The sequence below is a fragment of the Mesoplodon densirostris genome, chromosome 2 (assembly GCF_025265405.1).
Source record: "Mesoplodon densirostris isolate mMesDen1 chromosome 2, mMesDen1 primary haplotype, whole genome shotgun sequence".
NCBI classification, from domain to species: Eukaryota; Metazoa; Chordata; class Mammalia; order Artiodactyla; family Ziphiidae; genus Mesoplodon; species Mesoplodon densirostris.
The window spans coordinates 28,729,649-28,748,693 of record NC_082662.1 but is presented as its reverse complement, the minus strand read 5'-3'; the positions used below and the strand labels follow the sequence as shown (position 1 = coordinate 28,748,693).

The window sequence follows — 19,045 nt, the reverse complement described above, 5'->3', positions numbered from 1 at the left end:
GTCTCCCTCCTCTATTTAATAAAATTATTTTTAGTACTAATTATGAACTAAAACCATAATAATAATAATGATGATGATAATGACTAGAGAAGAAGCTCAGTAAAAGTTATCTTGTATTGAACTTCATATATACCATTATGCCAGTAAAAAAGTAAAATAAGTAAAATACTACAGTACAAAAATTTTAAGAAGTAATGGATTAATACTTTTAAATTGTATTAACATATTTTTGTTTGTTTGTTTGTTTGTTTGTTTTTGTGGTACGCGGGCCTCTCACTGTTGTGGCCTCTCCCTTTGCGGAGCACGGGCTCCGGACACACAGGCTCAACGGCCATGGCTCACAGGCCCAGCCGCTCCACGGCATGTGGGATCTTCCTGGACCAGGGCACGAGCCCACGTCCCCTGCATCGGCAGGCGGACTCTCAACCACTGCGCCACCAGGGAAGCCCTAACATATGTTTTGAAAGAAAGAGGAAACTTCGACTTACTTATTGGTCTGTTGCAATAACAAATGATAACACTACAATTTCTGTTTTCTTGATTCACTTTTTAGCTTTAAAATAGGCAACAATTGAAAAAGAATTCACTTCAATGTTAAAGATATGATCCAAATCCAGTAAAGTAGTTCCTGAGCTAAAATTTGCACTTTCCAAACAAAAGATAGTACCCTTGCAGTTTGCATTTCTGTTTCACTGCTTTAGAAATTTATATATGAATAAAAATTCTATGTGGTCACATGTAAAGACAGAATGGAAGTAACTCAAGCTCAGTTTCTTTGTTTTCCAAAGACTATCTTTACCGTCACTGTGTTATAATTGTTTATTTAGAAGCTTCTATTTAAACACAGGAATATGTAGTATCATGGGAGTTAGAGACATAAAGTGCTCCTGAAGTGAGCTTGAGTGATTCTGAATGTTGGAACACTCTGAAAATAAACATGTGTAACTGAGGCCCCACGTATGGGAGCCAACTGTATGACTGAAAGGGCTCTGGATTACCATCCATGAAGAATACAATGTTCATTAAAGGACAAGTAATAAAAAGAGATAATCTGAATATATATTGTATCTATATTAAATGTATATGTTAAAACTCAACAGTAACCACAGCAATTGTTAGCATTTTACCAACAAAAGAATTTTTCGTGGAAGAGTATTTTTATCACTGCAATGTTTAGAATTGTCAGTTCCTGGTAATAATAAAAAGAGACGGACTTTTAGTTGGCTTTATTACTGTTTTAAGCATCTGTACAGAAAACACATCCCTGTATCTCCTGCACTGGGGTGGACTTCCCCGCTGCCCTGCCCCAGGTACCCACTGGCAGGGGGAGTGAGCCCAGAGCCCACATGGGTGGGAGGGGCAAGGTTTGGGAGAGGGCAGGTGATGGGATCCGTCTGGATTTGGAGGGACACAAAGGCTGTTTGGGGTGAGAGCTCTCCTTTAAGAGGCTTTCCTGGGAGTCTTGGGTGAGGGTCCCTTTATCCTATGTCTTCTGTGTTCTCTACAAATAGATGAAGGCATTCCCATAGCAGGGACAGCCATTGATGGTTCTCCTGCTGTAGCCCAGAATTTGCCTGTTTTTTCTGTCTCTCTGTCTCCGACTCATTGCTTCCCCCCTCCCCCCCACACTTTTGTCTGTCTTCCCCTCTATTTCTCTATCTGTCTGGCTGTCACTCTGTTTTCCACCTCTCCCTCTCTGTGTCACTCCCTCTCTCTGCCTCTGTTTCTCTCTCTCCTTTGCTGCCTCTCCTTGTGTCTGTCGTGCTAGTTCTCTACCTCTCTGGTGTGTCTTTTCTGTTTCTCTATGTGTCTCAGCCTCTCTGCACAGGACATGGGTCTCCTAGTTTCTCTATTGGAGAACTAAGGGGAGTGAGGGGAACAGCGGGGCATAATTGAAGCTATGCATCACCACCCCTTGTTGGGAAATCCTCCTCATCTTGCCATGCCCCATTCCCTGGGGGCATTTCTAAAAGTCAGAAGCCAAGCCCCTGGAAATGACAGCCTTTTCTCCAGTCCCGGGGCTGGGGTGAGGGTTGGTGGCTTTTGGAAGCTGCAGCCCCCATGGACAGGCAGGGGAGGGGTCTGGGGTGGACATGGGCGGAGAAAGGCAAGGTGCAACTGTAGAGTCAGGGCTTCAGTGGGAATCTCTGAGAGACTCCTTTGGTGGCCCTTTGATGGACCATGCTCCCTCCTTCTGGCTTGGCCTGGGGAAGGGAGGAGTACTCACTTTCCGGGTGAGACCCTCCCGACACTGGTTTCCTGAGTAGGGCTCCTGCCCAGGCAAGATGGCAGCCCCAGGACTGAAGAAGCTGACTCAGCCTCCTCCCGGCCCCCTTCCCCACTCCCTCCTCCTGGACCACGAGTCCTGTCCAGAGGACATGGGAGTTGTCTGCTGCCCCCCTCTCCCCAGAGTGCACCCCCTTCACTCCCCTGTTTGTCCTGCCCCTTCCCTGTGCTGCCTGCTCTGGCTTCCCAGCCAGCTGCCCCTTGGCTTTTACTTGAGGTCCTTTTAACTGAGACAGAAGAAGACTCAGACCTCAGGGGAGAAGGCAGTGGAAACCATAGGCTTGGAGCATCTGGGTCCCTGAATGCCTGGGGAGGGTGCATTCCTTATATAGATGAAAAGACTGAGGCACAGAAAGGTTCCCCCAGTGGGTAACCCTAGAGCCCATTCAGTTCAGTTACCTTCTTCCCACTCCTTCCACTGGCTTCTTGATGTTCCGCAAATACCTGGAATGCCTCTGCCTCAGGGCCTTTGCACTTGCTATTTCCTCTGCCTGGAATGCCCTTCCTGTACATACCTGAATGGCTCATTCTTAGCCCTTCAAGTATTTACTCAAATAGATATCTGAAGCCTTACCTGACCATCTTATTCTTCCAGAACGCCTTCCTTAACTCCCATTCCCTGCTTAATTTTTCTGCACAGCATTTATCACCTAACACACTACAGACTTAATTATTATCATTTTTTGCTGTCTATCTTTTTTTTTTTTTTTGTGGCACGCGGGCCCCTCACTGTTGTGGCCTCTCCCACTGCGGAGCACAGGCTCCAGACGCGCAGGCTCAGTGGCCATGGCTCACGGGCCCAGCCGCTCTGCGGCACGTGGGATCTTCCCAGACCGGGACATGAACCCGTGTCCCCTGCATCGGCAGGTGGACTCTCAACCACTGCGCCACCAGGGAAGCCCCTGTTGTCTATCTTTCTCACCAGAGTATAAGCTTCCCCAGGGCAGGAAATTCTGTATATCTTGTATTCCCAACTCCTAAAACAGAGTTTGGCAACCAGGAGGCAAACTTGTGCCGTGACTGGAATGCCCTTTCTCTGATACCAGGAGAACCTCTATCTAACCTTGAAAGCTTGGCCCATGTTTTCCTCCAAGCCTCTCCTATTCTCCAGGCAGATTTTGATCCTCCCTGCCCTGCCCCCCATTCACTCTCCACCAAACACCTGTTGCTCTTGAAAGATCACGTGCTTCTGAGCCCAACTGTGATTCACATTCTTGCTTCCCCTCTTCCTAGCCATTGACAAGTGACTTAGTCCCTCTGGGCCTCAGTTTCTTTATCTGTAAAATAGAGGTGATAATAAGATATGATATAATATGATACCATACGATATGATATATGACACGATGTGATATGCTATGATATGATGTAATAACATATGATACTATACAGTATGATATATGATATGACATGGTACAATATGATACATGATACAATATGATATGATACAGTATGATATGTTATATACTTACGATAAAGCAGTTCTGAGCATCTCTTTTGTGAGATGGACCTGGCACTGCCAGCTCATTCTGGATGGCAACCTGGGGGGGTGGTACGTTCTTTGGCAGCACCTGCCACCTTTGGTGGAGGCCACACCTGCCCACTGCAAGCCGAGAGACGGAGACGTGGCAACATTCGACGAGCACTTGGGTTCTGTGAAGAGGACCTGCCTGGGCTGGTGTGGGCACCCATGACTGGGCCTGCTTAGCCCAAGCCCCTGCCCTGTGAGACCCCGTGTTCACGGGGCACGGGCAGAGCCTGACCATGACTGCCACCCCCGACCCTGTCTCTGCCACTTCCACGTGGGGAACCCCCAGTGAGGATGCCATCACCCCGTCTTCCACAGGTGCAGGTGAGCCTTGGACACCTCCCTGCCTGCCTCCTCTGGGATGCCAGGCCTTTGCTGGGAGAGGGGGGAGTCTGAGGAGATACAACACCTCTCTGGGCTGGCCGAGAGGGGTCCCCAGCCTTTGCTGAGGGCTATTTTACCACTTGTGGAAGATTGGACTTGCCAACCTTGAACATTCCTTCCAATTCTGAGAATCTACAGTTCTAGGAATATTTATCCTCTACAACCAGCCAAAATTTCTTCCTTCAACCCTTTGTTGTTTCTCCTACATTTCAAAACCAGAAAGCAAAATGCTCAGGTCTTGTGTACCTGGAGGCAAGTTCCTCCTCTTCCAGTGCCCCTACGTGCCTGGGAAGGCATTCCTGGTCATCTGTGGCAGCTGGCTTTATAGAACATTGATAAATCAAAGGCAGTTTGGGTGGAAGAGAAAAGTGGACTCCAGTGTTTATTCAGCCAATTAGCAAAATGCCCAACAGTCCTTCTCAAGTAAGCATCTTATCTGAAATGATCTTGTGTTTGTGCACCCAACAAACACATTTGCTTGGAGATTATTTTTTTATTCATTCAATATGATATATTTTTGAGTGTCTACTCTGCCATGTGCTAGGCTGGGTACTGATCATCCAGCGTGCTCAAGATCATAGAACCCACCCATCTGGCACTTCGTACCTAAAAAGGGATAGACCTTTTCACCAGTAGGAATTCCAGTCCTTGTGAGAAATAACAGGCAGCTGCTCTCCTAGAGCAGGATAAAGACAGGCGTGTGTTTCAATCAGGGATCCATGAGCACATGAATCAGAAGCCTGCTCAAGCTAGCTGAGCCAGAGAGGTTGTTGGAAGGGACTCTGAAATATGGGATGTGTGGTCATGCCTTGTGGGTCCTGGAAAGTCACCAGGCAGCCATCTGCTCCTTGGATGCTCTCTACAGTTACATGATCCTGCTTCTACAAGGGCTATCATAATGCCCCCAAGTTGTGAACTCAGGTCATTAAATCTTTGAGGCTTTCCAGCTTGGCTCCCTATATTGTCAGGGGTCCAGCAGGACACAGATGGTCTGCTCGAAAGGGGAGGTCAAAGAGAGCTTAGGGCGGAGATTATTTACCAGTAAAGGGCTCAGGGAAACCAACAAGGGACCCTGAAGCACCTTGGGGCTGGCAAAGTGGGAAACCATTTCTTTTTGTAGATCAGAAGGGGCAAGGGGAGGGAGTGGTGCCCTTGAACCTGGCAAAGCCTGTGGCAATGGGGGAAGGGCTGCCTGACAAGAGTCATGGCCTTCGGTAGAGGAATTCAGCCACTGCCAAACCATAACCTGGAAGAGAGGGAACTGTGGGAATAAGTCCCCCTACCTTTCTCTCCTTCCACTCTCCTCTCTCCTGCTGGTGCCTCATGTTGGCCAGATCAGGCTAGAATCCAGAAGGTCAGGGAGGCCAGTTGATACAATCCAGATAGAGGTCAGCTTCCCAGGGCACAGAGCAGGGCAGAGAAAGATAGGGAGTGGATTTGGAGGGACAAATGGAGGATATCCATGGCTAACTTATGTGGCCTTTCCATCTCACTTTCAAATGCCCAAGAGGGAGAATCTAATTGGATCAGCTCAGACTGAGGCAATGGTAGAAGGAGCTTCTGAGAGATAAGCAGCATCATTCTCATTTCCAAGTTGAACAAACCAAGGTTGATAGAGGGGAAGATGCACTCCCAAGATAATGAGTGGCAGTGCCACTGAGCTCAGGGGATCTGTCCTTCCTGGATATTCTCTCAGCAACATTCCTGGCCTGGGCTTCGGGAAGTACTTTCTGCATTTCCCCTTCTACATGTTTCCAACAGGTGTTGTATTCAGGTGTCTCTTTAAAGATCATAAAGAGTTAGGAATGGGTGTGTGTGCCCTTCCAAGTATGTTCCATCTGAGAAGAGCACTGTTCCAGATCCACTGTGCACTGTCTGGTCCAGCATCCCAGACTCCCATGATGCTCCTTCCTACCTGCAGTTGGACTCCAGTGTTCATCTGTGCTAGGCTTGCCTGGTGGGTTTTTTTGGACAACGTGGAGTGTCCACACCATGGTCACTATACCTCCACAAGGGTCAGGGCCTGACTTCACAGGGCCTTTGCTCCTGATGCAGGCCTGAGCCATGCTTTTGACTTTGCTGTGCCTGGAGTAGCCTGGACACCTTGAAGAGAACAACCTCCATCCCAGCTCAGGTCAAAGGGGCTCCGAGAGGCCCCTTACTAGAACTACATTCACACCATCTGGGAAACCTGTAAGTGCTTTCCTTTCTGGGAATCCTCAATAAAAGAGGTTCCTTGTGGTCATGTCTTAAACTCTTCTGCCTGGAAAGCTTTACTAGGTGTCTTACCTAACCCCCCTTTGAGTGTCATTGAAGCTTGTTTTGCTTAGTGAGAACAGAGTAGTCACCTGAGGTGTGTTCAGAGGCCAGTACAGACTTTGTTGTCAAGAGCAAGGAACAGTGAGAAGCTTCCCAGTGGAGCAGCTGCCATTCTGGGGCACCAGTTGTGTGGAGTGGGTGCCAGCTGTGAGGGCCTGGATTCCAGCCAGGTGTGTGGACTGGGTCACTGTCTGAGTGGACTGCGGTGCCAGCTGTGAGAATCTAAGTGCCAGCCAGTTGAATGGACTGGAGTGCCAGCTGTGTACATTGGGATGCCAGCCAGGTGTGGACAGGATTAGCAGCCAGCTGTGTAAACTAGATGCTCACTGTGTGGACTGGGGTGCCAGCCAGCTGTGTGGACTGGGTTGCCAGCTGTGAGAACAGGGGTGCCAGCATGGGCCAAGTTGAGACTGGATGGCGTCTTGGCTGTGCGCTTACCACTGTTTATGGCACTGATGTTCTCTTCAAGCAATTTCAATAAATCAAGGTCACTGAATCAAACTGTCTTTACCCAGTGACTTTTTTTTCTTTTTTTCTTTGCGGTACGCAGGCCTCTCACTGTTATGGCCTCTCCCGTTGCCGAGCACAGGCTCCGGACGCGCAGGCTCAGCGGCCATGGCTCACAGGCCCAGCCGCTCCGCGGCATGTGGGATCTTCCTGGACTGGGGCACGAACCTGTGTCCCCTGCATTGGCAGGTGGTCTCTCAACCACTGCGCCACCAGGGAAGCCCCTACCCAGTGACTTTTGATGCAGAATTGAAGATGTGTTTCTCTGATGCAAAGAAAAGAAAATGTCCTTAAGAATAATAAAACCATCATTAGGAATGGGACAGATCTTTCAGGATCATATTTTAAAGGGAAAGAATGACTATTTATGCTAAGATGTTAATTTGTTCATACTTGCTGAATGCCTACTCTGAGCCAGACATTGTATAAATAATCATACTTAGATGACCAGGGCTCAAGATAAAGTACCTGGGGTTGTTTGTGTACTTGTTACCCACTATAAGTGAATGCTCCATGGCCGAGGCCAGAAGGGTGGGGAAGACTCTCCCCTTCATCCTTTCTTCCCATGGGAAACAATCATTACCCCTAATCTATAGAGGCCTAGGCTGAGGGCAGTGTGAAGGGCCACGGTAGGTACACGATTGCAGACCAGAGCCGTGGGGTTCTTAGAGGTGCTGGTTGTGAGGGGTGCAGCTCAGAGTGAGGGGGCCTGAACAGTTCTGCAAAGGGAGATGATTTTCTGACTTATCTAGCCACACTTATCATTTCCACACTTTTCCTATATCATTTCTGCCCCCTTAAAAATTTTTTTTTGAATTGAAATATAGTTGTTTCACAATGTTGTATTAGTTTCAGGTACACAGTAAAGTGATTCAGTTATACATATATGTATAAATATATATATTCTTCTTTTACATTCTCTTGCATTGTAGCTTATTAAAAGATATTGAGTAGAGTTCCCTGTGCTATTACAGTAGGTCCTTGTTGGTTATCTATTTTATATATAGTAGTGTGTATATTTGAAGTTGAAACTTCTAATTTATCCCTCTCCCCACCTCCCCTTTGGTAACCATGTTTGTTTTCTATGTCTGTGAGTCTATTTGTTTTGTAAATAAGTTCATTTGTATCTTTTTTTTTAGATTCCACATATAAGCGATATAATATGATATTTGTTTTTCTCTGGCTTACTTCACTTAGTATGATTATCTCTAGGTCCATCCATATTGCTACAAATGGCATTATTTCATTCTTTTTTATGGCTGAGTAATATTCCATTGTGTGTATATATACCACATCTTCTTTATCCATTCATCTGTTGATGAACACTTAGGTTGCTTCCATGTCTTGGCTATTGTAAATAGTGCTGCTATGAACACTACGGTGCATGTACCTTTTTGAATTGTGTTTTTCTCTGGATATATGCCTGGGAGTGGGATTGCAGGATTGTATGGTAGCTCTATTTTACTTTTTTTAAGGAATTCCCATCAACAGTGTAGGGGGGTTCCTTTTTCTCCACACCTTCTCCAGCATTTATTATTTGTAGATTTTTTGATGATGGCCACTGTGAACAGTGTGAGGTGATACCTCATTGTAGTTTTGATTTGCATTGCTCTAATAATTAGTGATGATGAGCATCTTTTCATGTGCCTATTGGCCATCTGTATGTCTTCTTCAGAGAAATGTCTTTTTATATCTGCCCATTTTTTGATTGGGTTGTTTGTTTTTTTGATATTGAGCTGTATAAGCTGTTTGTATATTTTGGAGATGAATCCCTTGTCAGCCGTGTCATTTGAATTCCTGCCCCTTTTCAGCTACATCCTAGAATTTTAACATGTGACCTTGGGGGAAGTGCATTTGGTGGTTGTTTTGAAAAAATTCAAGCAGCAAAGGAGGACCTGTTCATATTACTTTTCAAAGAGCCATTGGAAAGATATATACATATGTATATATATATATACATACATAACATACATACATAAACCTATAGACATACAAACACATATTGCATAATTGATTCTTATTATTTATAGGGTTGTGGTCTACAAAGTTGCCACAAACTCTGACTTAGTGGATACTGAATCATTGCTTCTAGGGGAAATAAAAGGGTCAGGCTCCTGCGAGCCTCAGGCTGCAACATTTCTGTCAGCCAATCAATACATAATCTTGTTTTACGTGTTTCTCTTTAAAGACTCCTTCTCTAATATATATTGTTGACTCACTTACATTGAACTGATGGCCAACAGCACTATAACTCACGCCTGAATGAAGCTCATCTAACACACATATTTTCTCCCCGAGGCCCACCACAACTTTCTTGTGCTTGGGAACACTAGACAGCACTTCATCGCTATGCTTGTGGGGCCTTTTAAAATAGCAAAATCACCAGAAAAAGCAAAAAAAAAATGCAAAAAAAGAAAAATGGGGCGAGGCACTAAATAGACTTCAGATAAGACACTTGTTTATAGTATAAGAGTGTTGCCTTGTTCAACCTCAGCTGAGAATGTGCATGTCAGTCCACTCAATTTTTTTGCTGCTCTGGACATGTCCATAAATGACTGTGAAAGTATTGATTTTGGTGTTACAAATAAATTTTACCAAGCAGGGGAATTCATGAACATGGAATCTGTGAATAGTGAGGATCGACTGTATATATACTTGCTAGTCTATCTGTGTACACACACTCACACTCACACACACACACACAAATGACATGTTGCTCAGAGGTTAGGGACTCAACCTAGAGGCAGAAAACACCAGTTAGATACGATCTGATGCTTCGGAACAGAGACACGTGAAGATGAGTTCCTTTGAGGTTGTCTCATTATTATAATGGACTTCTAAACATTTATAAGTGACCAGGGTAGGGAGGTACACACTGGTGTTTCTAAATATGCAGTTCTACTGAGCTTTTTTAGGACATAAGTCATTAAGTTGTTCGGGTAGACTCTGGGAAGACCTTCAACTCTTCTCAAGTGGACAGAAAATGGTAACATGAAATAGGGCCAGGTGTGAATGTAATACATTTAGAATGAATAGTTATGACACAACAGGCTCCAGGTCTTGGGATGGTTCTTGGGGTGGGAAGTCAGCGTAGACCCTTAAGCAACTCTGAACAAGGTACTGTAAAAGTCAAGGTGGCTGGTCTCGTTCTAGGCAACATCCTATCACTCACGCAGATCCACCAAGTTGGACACCTGAGAGGTACCTTAAACTACATTTCCTTTCAACAGTTGTGATTCTGCTTCCTTTATATCTCTTTAACCAGGCCATTGGTCATTTTCTGGACCATCTCAAACCAGAGATGACCACAACTATCATTCAGGTATGGCCCATGAGCATTATGTAAGAGGAAAGAGCATATTTGCTTATGTTTCTAGTGCTACACATTAGGCCCTAGACCCTGGGTAGATAGGTGGGTGGGTGAATGGTGAAGTAAAACTTGTCTTTGGTTAATATTTTTTCTTATTATCCAGGAGTAACAATCAGTGGTCTATCACTTTCTTATCTGTTAAATTGGACCACTTGGTGAGAAATAATGATGGTGATAATGATAAAAATACTAATAATAGCTAGCATGCCTATGTAAATATATCAGGCATTGGACCAAGTGTTTTATTTTTATCAGAGTAACAATGTACCTGATAAAATGTTGTGGTTTTCCCGCAAACATATTATTTTGAAAAATTTAAAAGATGGTTGAAAAGTTGAAAGAAAAGTAGAGTGAACATCTACATACCCTTTATCTAGTCTCAACAATTACATTTTGTTACATTTCTTTATTTTCTCATCTCTGTCAGTCTATCAACTATCTATCTACCCATCTATCATCTACCTATCTTATTATTTATTTTTGCTGAATAATTTAAAAATATATTACAGATATTGTATTGCTTTATACCTATATACTTCATCATGTATCTCCTAAGAATTAAAGGCATTCTTCTATATAATCATAATACCATTATAATAACTAGGGAATTTAAAGTTAATTCAACACTATCATCTACTATGCAGTCCATATTTAAATTTCATGTACTTAGTTTAAAAAAATAAATATCCATATAAGTCTTTGAAGGGAAGGCAGCACTTTTCCTTTCTCCTGACTTTTTTTCTCCCTCAGGCAACCATTTCCAACTCTTTTAGCTGTTTTCTTCCAGTATTAACTCCATGTTTCTAAATAACATGCTTATCCTGTTTTTTTTAAAAAAATCTACTTACCATTTATTAACTTCTTTTTGTGTAAGAAGAGGATATATCTCTCTTATCTCCCATAACACATTTCTTTCTATCTTCCTAATATGATTATATTATCATTTTTGGGTAATATTAGTATTCAATATTTATGTTATTATGGTTGTATTAATCTCAGTTTGAGTTACATGGTGTATCATGATTATATTTCTTTTCTTGTACACTTTGCTGTTTTCCTTGGGTTATAATTGCCCTGATTTGTCATTTACTTGGTTTTCTATGTACCTATCACTATTTTATCCCCAAGCTCCCTGGCAGAATTATAATTTTCTCTTAAATATGTTGACATGTAAAATTATGTATTGATATAATTCTTGGTCCTCCTGCTCCAACTTGGTTTCTTGCTCGTCTGTCAACCTGGAACTTCCCTTCATCATCAAATTGGAAATTCCCTTGACTCTCTCCTGTATTAAATTCTTGATTTCCTGGATGCCAGGCTTTCTCTTTTTTGATTTACTCCCTCAACTTGGTGGAGAACATCCTTTAGCAGTTTTCTGAGGAAGCGTTCATGGGAGGCACTATTTTTGAGATCTTGTATGTGTGAGATGATTTTCTATTATATCCTCCCACTTTCTTAACAGTTTGGCTGAATATAAAATTATAGAATAGAGATCATCTCTCCCCTGACTCTCAGGATTTTTAACATATTTCTCCATTGTTTCCACCTTGCAGTGTTGATATTGAGAAGTCTGATACTATTCTTGTTCCTGATTTTTTGAGTGTCAGTTGGTGGGTGATGTTTTCCATCCTTTGTTCTGGTACTTGGGGGCCCTTTCAATCTGGAAATTCATGTCCTGGTTTATTGCTTCAATAATTTCCCCTCTTGGTTTCTCTCTTTCTTGAGCTTCTGTTATTTTTTTAAACTTTTTATTGGGGTATAGTTGATTTACAATGTTGTGCTAGTTTCAGGTGTGCAGCACAGTGCATCTGTTACACATGTATATACATCCACTCTTGTTTAAATTCTTTTCCCACATAGGCCATGACAAAGTATTGAGTAGAGTTCCCTGTGCTGTACAGTAGGTACTTATTAGGAGCCTCTATTATTCAAATATTGGCTGTTCTCATTGGTGTTATAATCTTCTTGTACTTTCTCCCATTTTTCACTTCTCTGGTGCTCTGTACGTCTCTTTGGAGGTTCCCTTAACTTACTCTTACAACTGTTCTACTGAGTTGTTTACTTGTTATAATATTTTTAATTTTCAAGAGTTCTTTTACTATTTCTCTTTAATCATTATAAGTTCTTGTTTTAAGTTTTCCCTATATCTCTGAGGATATTAGTTACAGGTTTTTTTGTTTGTTTGTTTGTTTTTTTGCAGTACGCGGGCCTCTCACTGCTGTGGCCTATCCCACTGCGGAGCACAGGCTCCGGATGCGCAGACCCAGCAGCCATGGCTCACAGGCCCAGCCGCTCCGCGGCATGTGGGACCCTCCCGGACCGGGGCACGAACCCGTGTCCCCCGCACCGGCAGGCGGACTCCCAACCACTGCGCCACCAGGGATGCCCCACAGTTTTTTTTTAATCTATCAATACCTTGTTTCTATTTCCCAATTTTCCCCCCCTGTTTGCTTATGTTAGTCTTTCTTCCATGATAGAGCGGTTCCTCAAATATCTTGTGAGCCCCAGTGCCTTTCGTATTTAAAAGGGAGGCAGCAAAATGCTCAATGGAAGTTCCATGCATATAGCTTTATGGACTAGTGACTTCCCAGTATTGCTACTAGGGAAAGAAAGGAAGACTGGTGAACCCAAGCAAACAGGACTACAGACCCCTACACTTAGGTGAGGGATCTGCATGAATCCTCAAATCCCAGCTGAAGCCCCTTAACTTATTTGGTGTTGAACCTCATGAACTAGCAGAGTGCCTGGCTTGCAGTGGGCATAAATCCATGACTGAAGCATAAGCAAATCACTAAATTTTGGAATTACACATCTCAGTATCTTGTTTAACTTCCATGTGTTCATACCCAGATCCCTGTGTATTGCTTCTGGCCCTTCTGGTCTGAGGTGCTCTAGAGAGGCTGGGGATGAATGGTAGGTATAACCCATGAAAAGAAGTTATAGAGATCTGTGTTTGTCAGTCAGGGAAACTGGGGGTTGAACAGAGAGGTCTTCTCTCCTTTTGTAACATCAGTGTCTTCAGTGGGGACTCCCCAAGTTCTTGATATGGAAGCTCCCTGAACATTGAACACAGTCAGTTTAGACAAACGTCAATAAATTTCATCTTATCAGTGGAGGACCAGCTCCTGAAACTAGTCCCCCCACCTCAAAAAAGGGGGGCAAGCTCTTATAAACAGGCATAAATGTTGTGGACCTGCAGCCCCTTCTCCAATATCCCAACATCAGCAGTGCCTGTTCATGCTAAAGTGAGGAGAGGTTGGGTCTTGGCTGCACCTTCAGTGAGGAATCCATACATATATCATGCAACCCAAACAGATAACTCCCATTTACTAGGCACTTACTATGCACCACAAACTACTTTAAGCCTTTTGTATATTAACTTATTTTATCTTCTCTAGACACCATGAGAAGATAACTTTATTTCATAGCTATGAAATGGAGGCACAGAAATTATAAGTTATTTGCCCAAGATCACATAGCTAATAAAATGCCCATATTAGTTATCTATTGCTGCATAACAAATTATCAGTAGTACCCCCTTATTTGCAGCTTCACTTTCTGTGGCTTCAGTTACCCATGGTCAACTGTGGTCCAAAAATATTAAATGGAAAGTTCCAGAAAGAGACAACTCATAAGTTGTAAGGTACATGTCATTCTGAGTAGTGTGATGAAATCTCTCGCCATGCCCAGGACATGAGTCATCTGTTTGTCTAGTGTACAATAAGATATTTTGACAGAAAGAGAGAGAGAGAGAGGGAGAGAGAGAGACCACATTCAGAAAACTTTTATTACAGTATAATTGTTCTATTTTATTATTTGTGATTATTGTTAGTTTCTTATTGTGCTTAATTTATAGATTAAATTTTATCATAGGTATTATATATAGGAAAAAACATAGTATATGTAGGGTTTTGTACCATCCATAGTTTCAGGCAACCACTGGGGGTCTTGGGACATATTCCCCAGTGGATAAGGGGAGAGTATTGTATTCCCAAATCTAGCAGCTTAAAAAAACAAAATTATTTCACAGTTTCTGTGGGTCAGAAATCTAGGTATGGCTTAGCTGGGTCCTCTTGCTCAGGGTTCCCTACAAGGCTGCAGTCAAGGTGTCCACTAGGGCTGCTAGTCATCTCAAGGCTCAACTAGAGGAGGATCCGTTTCCAAGCTCACTCATGTGGCAGTCAGAAGGATGCAGGCCCTTGGGTTTGTTGGACTGACGGTATGTGATTCTTACCATAGGGCGGCTCAATACATGGCACTTGGCTTCCATCAGGGCCAGTAAGAGAAAAAGCAAGAGAGAGACAACAAGATGGCTGCTAGAATCTTTCTGCAACCCAGTCTTGGAAATGACATCCCATCATGGTTGCCATAGTCTCCTCAGAAGAGAAGCAAGCCTTTAAGTCCAGTCCTTGCTCAAGGGAAGGAGATTACACAAAGGAGTAAATATGCCAGCTGGCTGGAATCATTGGCGGTCATTTTAGAAGCTGCCTACCACCATAGCAATGATGTAGGCAGTGAAGTTCCAGAGCTGCCTTCCTAACACCAAGCTGTTTCACAAGATGCAAAGGAATGGTAAACACAGAACTCAGGAAAAGCATTATTCCCTTTGACGGGAGGAAGGAGATAGGATGAGGAGGAGCATATAAGGGGATGTAGCAATACTCATGATATTCTAGTTTTTAAGGCGGTATTCACTTTACTATACACTGTATAATTCACACGCAGATTACATGTTTTCTTTTGGATGTACCGAATATTACATGACATTATTATTATTTTATAATTTATTTACTTGTTTCCTTGTGGAAAGAGATAAGAGCAAACACTCACTCTCAAGAATCAAGCATCTCTGTGTGCTTGAATTGGTGATATGCAACAGGATTGCACATGAGAAATGACTGGGGAACTTTTTCTTTTTTCTTTCTTTTATATTTATTTATTTATTTATGGCTGCGTTGGGTCTTCGTTGCTGCGCACGGGCTTTCTCTAGTTGTGGCGAGCTGGGGCTACTCTTCATTGTGGTGCGTGGGCTTCTCATTGCAGTGGCTTCTCTTGTTGCAGAGCATGGGCTCTAGGTGTGCAGGCTTCAGTAGTTGTGGCTGGTGGGCTCTAGAGCGCAGGCTCGGTAGTTGTGACACAAGGGCTTAGTTGCTCTGCAGCATATAGGGTCTTCCCGGACCAGGGCTCCAACCTGTGTCCCCTGCACTGTCAGGCGAATTCTTAACCACTACTTCACCAGGCAAGCCCAGATCTTTTTCTTTTTTAATTAATAGATTTTATTATTTTTTAGAGCAGTTTTAGGTTTATAGAAAAACTTAGTGGAAGGTACAAAGAGTTCCCCATCCCTAGTTTCCCCTATTATTGAAGTATTGCATTATTGTGGAACATTTGTTATAATTGATGACAATATTTATACATCATTATTAACAAAAGCCTGTAGTTTACATTAGGATTCACTCTTGTGTTGTACATTCTATGGGTCTTGACAAATGCATAATGGCAAATATCTACCATTATAGAATCATAAAGAATAGTTTCACTGCCCTAAAAATTCCCTTTGCTCCACCTATTCGTCCCTTCCTCTCCCCAACTCCTGGCAATCACTGATCTTTTTACTGTCTCTGTAGTTTTGCCTTTTACAGATATCATATAGTTGGAATCATACAGTATGTAGACTTTTCCAGACTGGCTTCTTTCATTTAACAATATGCATTTAAGTTTCCTCCGTGTCTTTATGTGGCTTGATAGGTCATTTGTCTTTATCTCTGAATAGTGTTCCATTGTTTGGATACACTACAGTTTAACTATTCACCTATTGAAAGACATATTTGTTATCTTGGCAATTATGAATAAAGCTGCTATAAACATTTGTGTGCAGGCTTTTCTGTGGATAGACATTTTCAACTCATTTGGGTAAATACCAAGGAGTGCAATTACTGGATTGTATGTTGAGTATGTTTGGTTTTGTAAGAAACTGCTAAACTGTCTTCCAAAGTGGCTGTACCATTTTGCATTCCCACCAGAACCTATTGAGTGTTCCTGTTGCTCCACATCCTTGTCAATATTTGTTGTCAGTGTTTTGGATTTTGCCATTCTAATAGGTGTGAAGTGGTATCTTGTTTGAATTTGCTGTTCCCTAATGGCATGTGATATTTAGCATCCTTTCCTATGTTTATTTGCCATATTTATGTTTTCTTTGGTGAGGTGTCTGTTTAGATCTTTTGCCCAGTTTTTAAGTGGGTAGTTTTTTTCTTGTTAAGTTTTAAAAGGTCTTCATATATTTTGAATACAAATCTATTATCAGGTATGTGTTTTACAAATATTTTCTTCCATTGTGGCTTTTTTTTTTCATTCAACAGTGTGTCTTGCAGAGCAGAAATTTTTAGTTTTAATAAAGTTTAATTAATAAATATTTTTTTCGTTCATAGATTGTGCTTTTGGTGTTGTATCTAAAAGTTCATCTCTAAGCCCATGGTTACTTGGATTATCTCTTATGTTATCTTCTAGTTTTATAGTTTTGTGCTTTACATTTATATCTGTGATTTTTTTTTTTTCCCCAGTACGCAGCCCTCTCACTGCTGTGGCCTCTCCCCTTTGCGGAGCACAGGCTCCAGACGCGCAGGCTCAGTGGCCATGGCTCACGGGCACAGCCGCTCCGCGGCATGTGAGATCTTCCCCGACCGGGGCATGAACCCGTGTTCCCTGCATCTGCAGGCGGACTCTCAACCACTGCGCCACCAGGGAAGCCCTGTGATCCATTTTTGAGTTAAATTTTGCAAAAGGTATAAAGTTTGTGTCTAAATTCTTTGTTTGTTTGTTTGTTTTTGCACATGGCTGTCCAGTTTTTCTAGCATCATTTGTTGAAAAGACTATCTTTTCTCCATTGTATTGCCTTTGCTCTTTTGACAAAGATCAGTTGACTGTGTTTGTGTGGATCTATTTCTGGGCTCTCTATTTTGTCCCATTAATTTATCTGTTCTCTCACTAATACCATGTTATCTTGATTACTTTAGCTTTATAGTAAGTCTTTAAGTCAAGTAGTGTCAGTTCTGTGACTTTGTTGCTCTCCTTCAATATTGTGTTGGCTATCATAGGCCTTTTGCTTCTCCATATAAACTTCAGAATCATTTTGTTGATATCCACAAAATAACTTGCTTGGATTTTGACTGTATTACATTGAATCTCTAGGTCAAGTTGGGAAGAACTGACATCTTAACAATGTTGTCTTCCTATCCATGAACCATGATGATTTTTAGACAGCTTTATTGAGAGATAACTCACATGCCACACAATTAAACCATTTAAAGTGTAGATTTCAATGTTTTTTTAGTATATTCACAAGTTTGTGTAACTATCAGCACTATCTAATTTTAGAAATTTTTTGTCTCCCCCAAATAAACTCCATGCCTGTTAGTACTCCCCACTTCCTCCCAACCACTACTCCAGCCCAACCACTAATATACTTTCTCTCTCTACAGACTTTCCAATTCTGGACTTTTCTGGACATTTTATATAAATGGATAGTTCATATAAACACAAGGTGTTGTTTTTGAGACTAGCTTCTTTCACTTAGCATAATGTTTTCAAGGTTCATGCATGTGGCAGCATGTACCTGTACATTATTTGTTCTTATTGTGGAATAATATTTCGTTATATAGATACACCAGATTTTATTTAACCATTCATCAGTTGATGGGCGTTGGATTGTTTCTACTTTTTGGCTGTTATGACTAATGCTGCCATGAACATTTGTGTACAAGTGTATGAATATATGTTTTCATTTCTCTTGGGTATATGCCTAGGAGTGGAATTGCCCAGTCACATGGTAACTTTATATTTAATGTTTTGAGTGGCTGCCAAACTCTTATGCAAAGTGGCTGCACCATTTAAAAATCTGCCAGCAATGTGTGAGGCTTCTAATTTCTCCACACTCTCACCAATGTTTGTCATTGCCTGTATTTTAAATTATAGCCACTGTAGTGGGTGTAAAGTGGTATCTCATTGTGGTTTTGATTTGCATTTCCCTATGAATAATGATGTTGAATATCTTTTTATGCACTTATTGATCATTTGTATATCTTCCTTGGAAAAAATATCTATTCAGATCCTTAGCCACTTAAAAACTGTATTATTTGTTTTTGTCATTGTTAGTTTTAAGAATTTTAAAATATATTCTGAATATAAGTCCCATATTAGGTATAAGATTTGCAAATAGTTTATTTCATTCTATGGGTCATCTTTTCACTTTTTTGATGGTATCATTTGTGGCACAAAAATCTTAATATTGATATAGTCCAGTTTCCTTTTTTCCCCCCTTTTATTGCTTGTACTTTTGTTATAGTATTTAGAAACCATTACTTAATCCAAAGTCACAAATTTGTTTCTATGTTTTTGCTTAAGACTTTTATAACTTAACACTTATATTTAAGTCTGTGATCCATTTTGAGTCAATTTCTGTATATAATTGAGGTAGGAGTGGAAATTTATTCATTTGCTTGTGGATATCCTGTTGTCCCAGCTTCATTTGTTGAAAGAGTATTCTTATTGAGTTGTCTTGCCGCTTTTGTTGAAAATCAACTGATTATAAATGTAAAGGTTTATTTCTAGACCCTCAATTCAATTCCATTGATCTATCCTTATGAGTACCACACTGT

At 41.9% G+C, this 19,045-nt stretch overlaps 1 protein-coding gene across 1 annotated transcript in view; it reads left to right on the top strand.

Moving 5' to 3' along the window:
• Positions 1-4,047: 4,047 nt before the first annotated feature.
• LOC132502721 (traB domain-containing protein-like) overlaps positions 4,048-19,045 on the top strand; it is a 32,240-nt gene continuing 17,242 nt past the window's right edge. Inside the window, 1 exon segment of the mRNA XM_060118799.1 lies at positions 4,048-4,135. Within this exon segment, the coding sequence (XP_059974782.1) occupies positions 4,048-4,135 (88 nt within the window).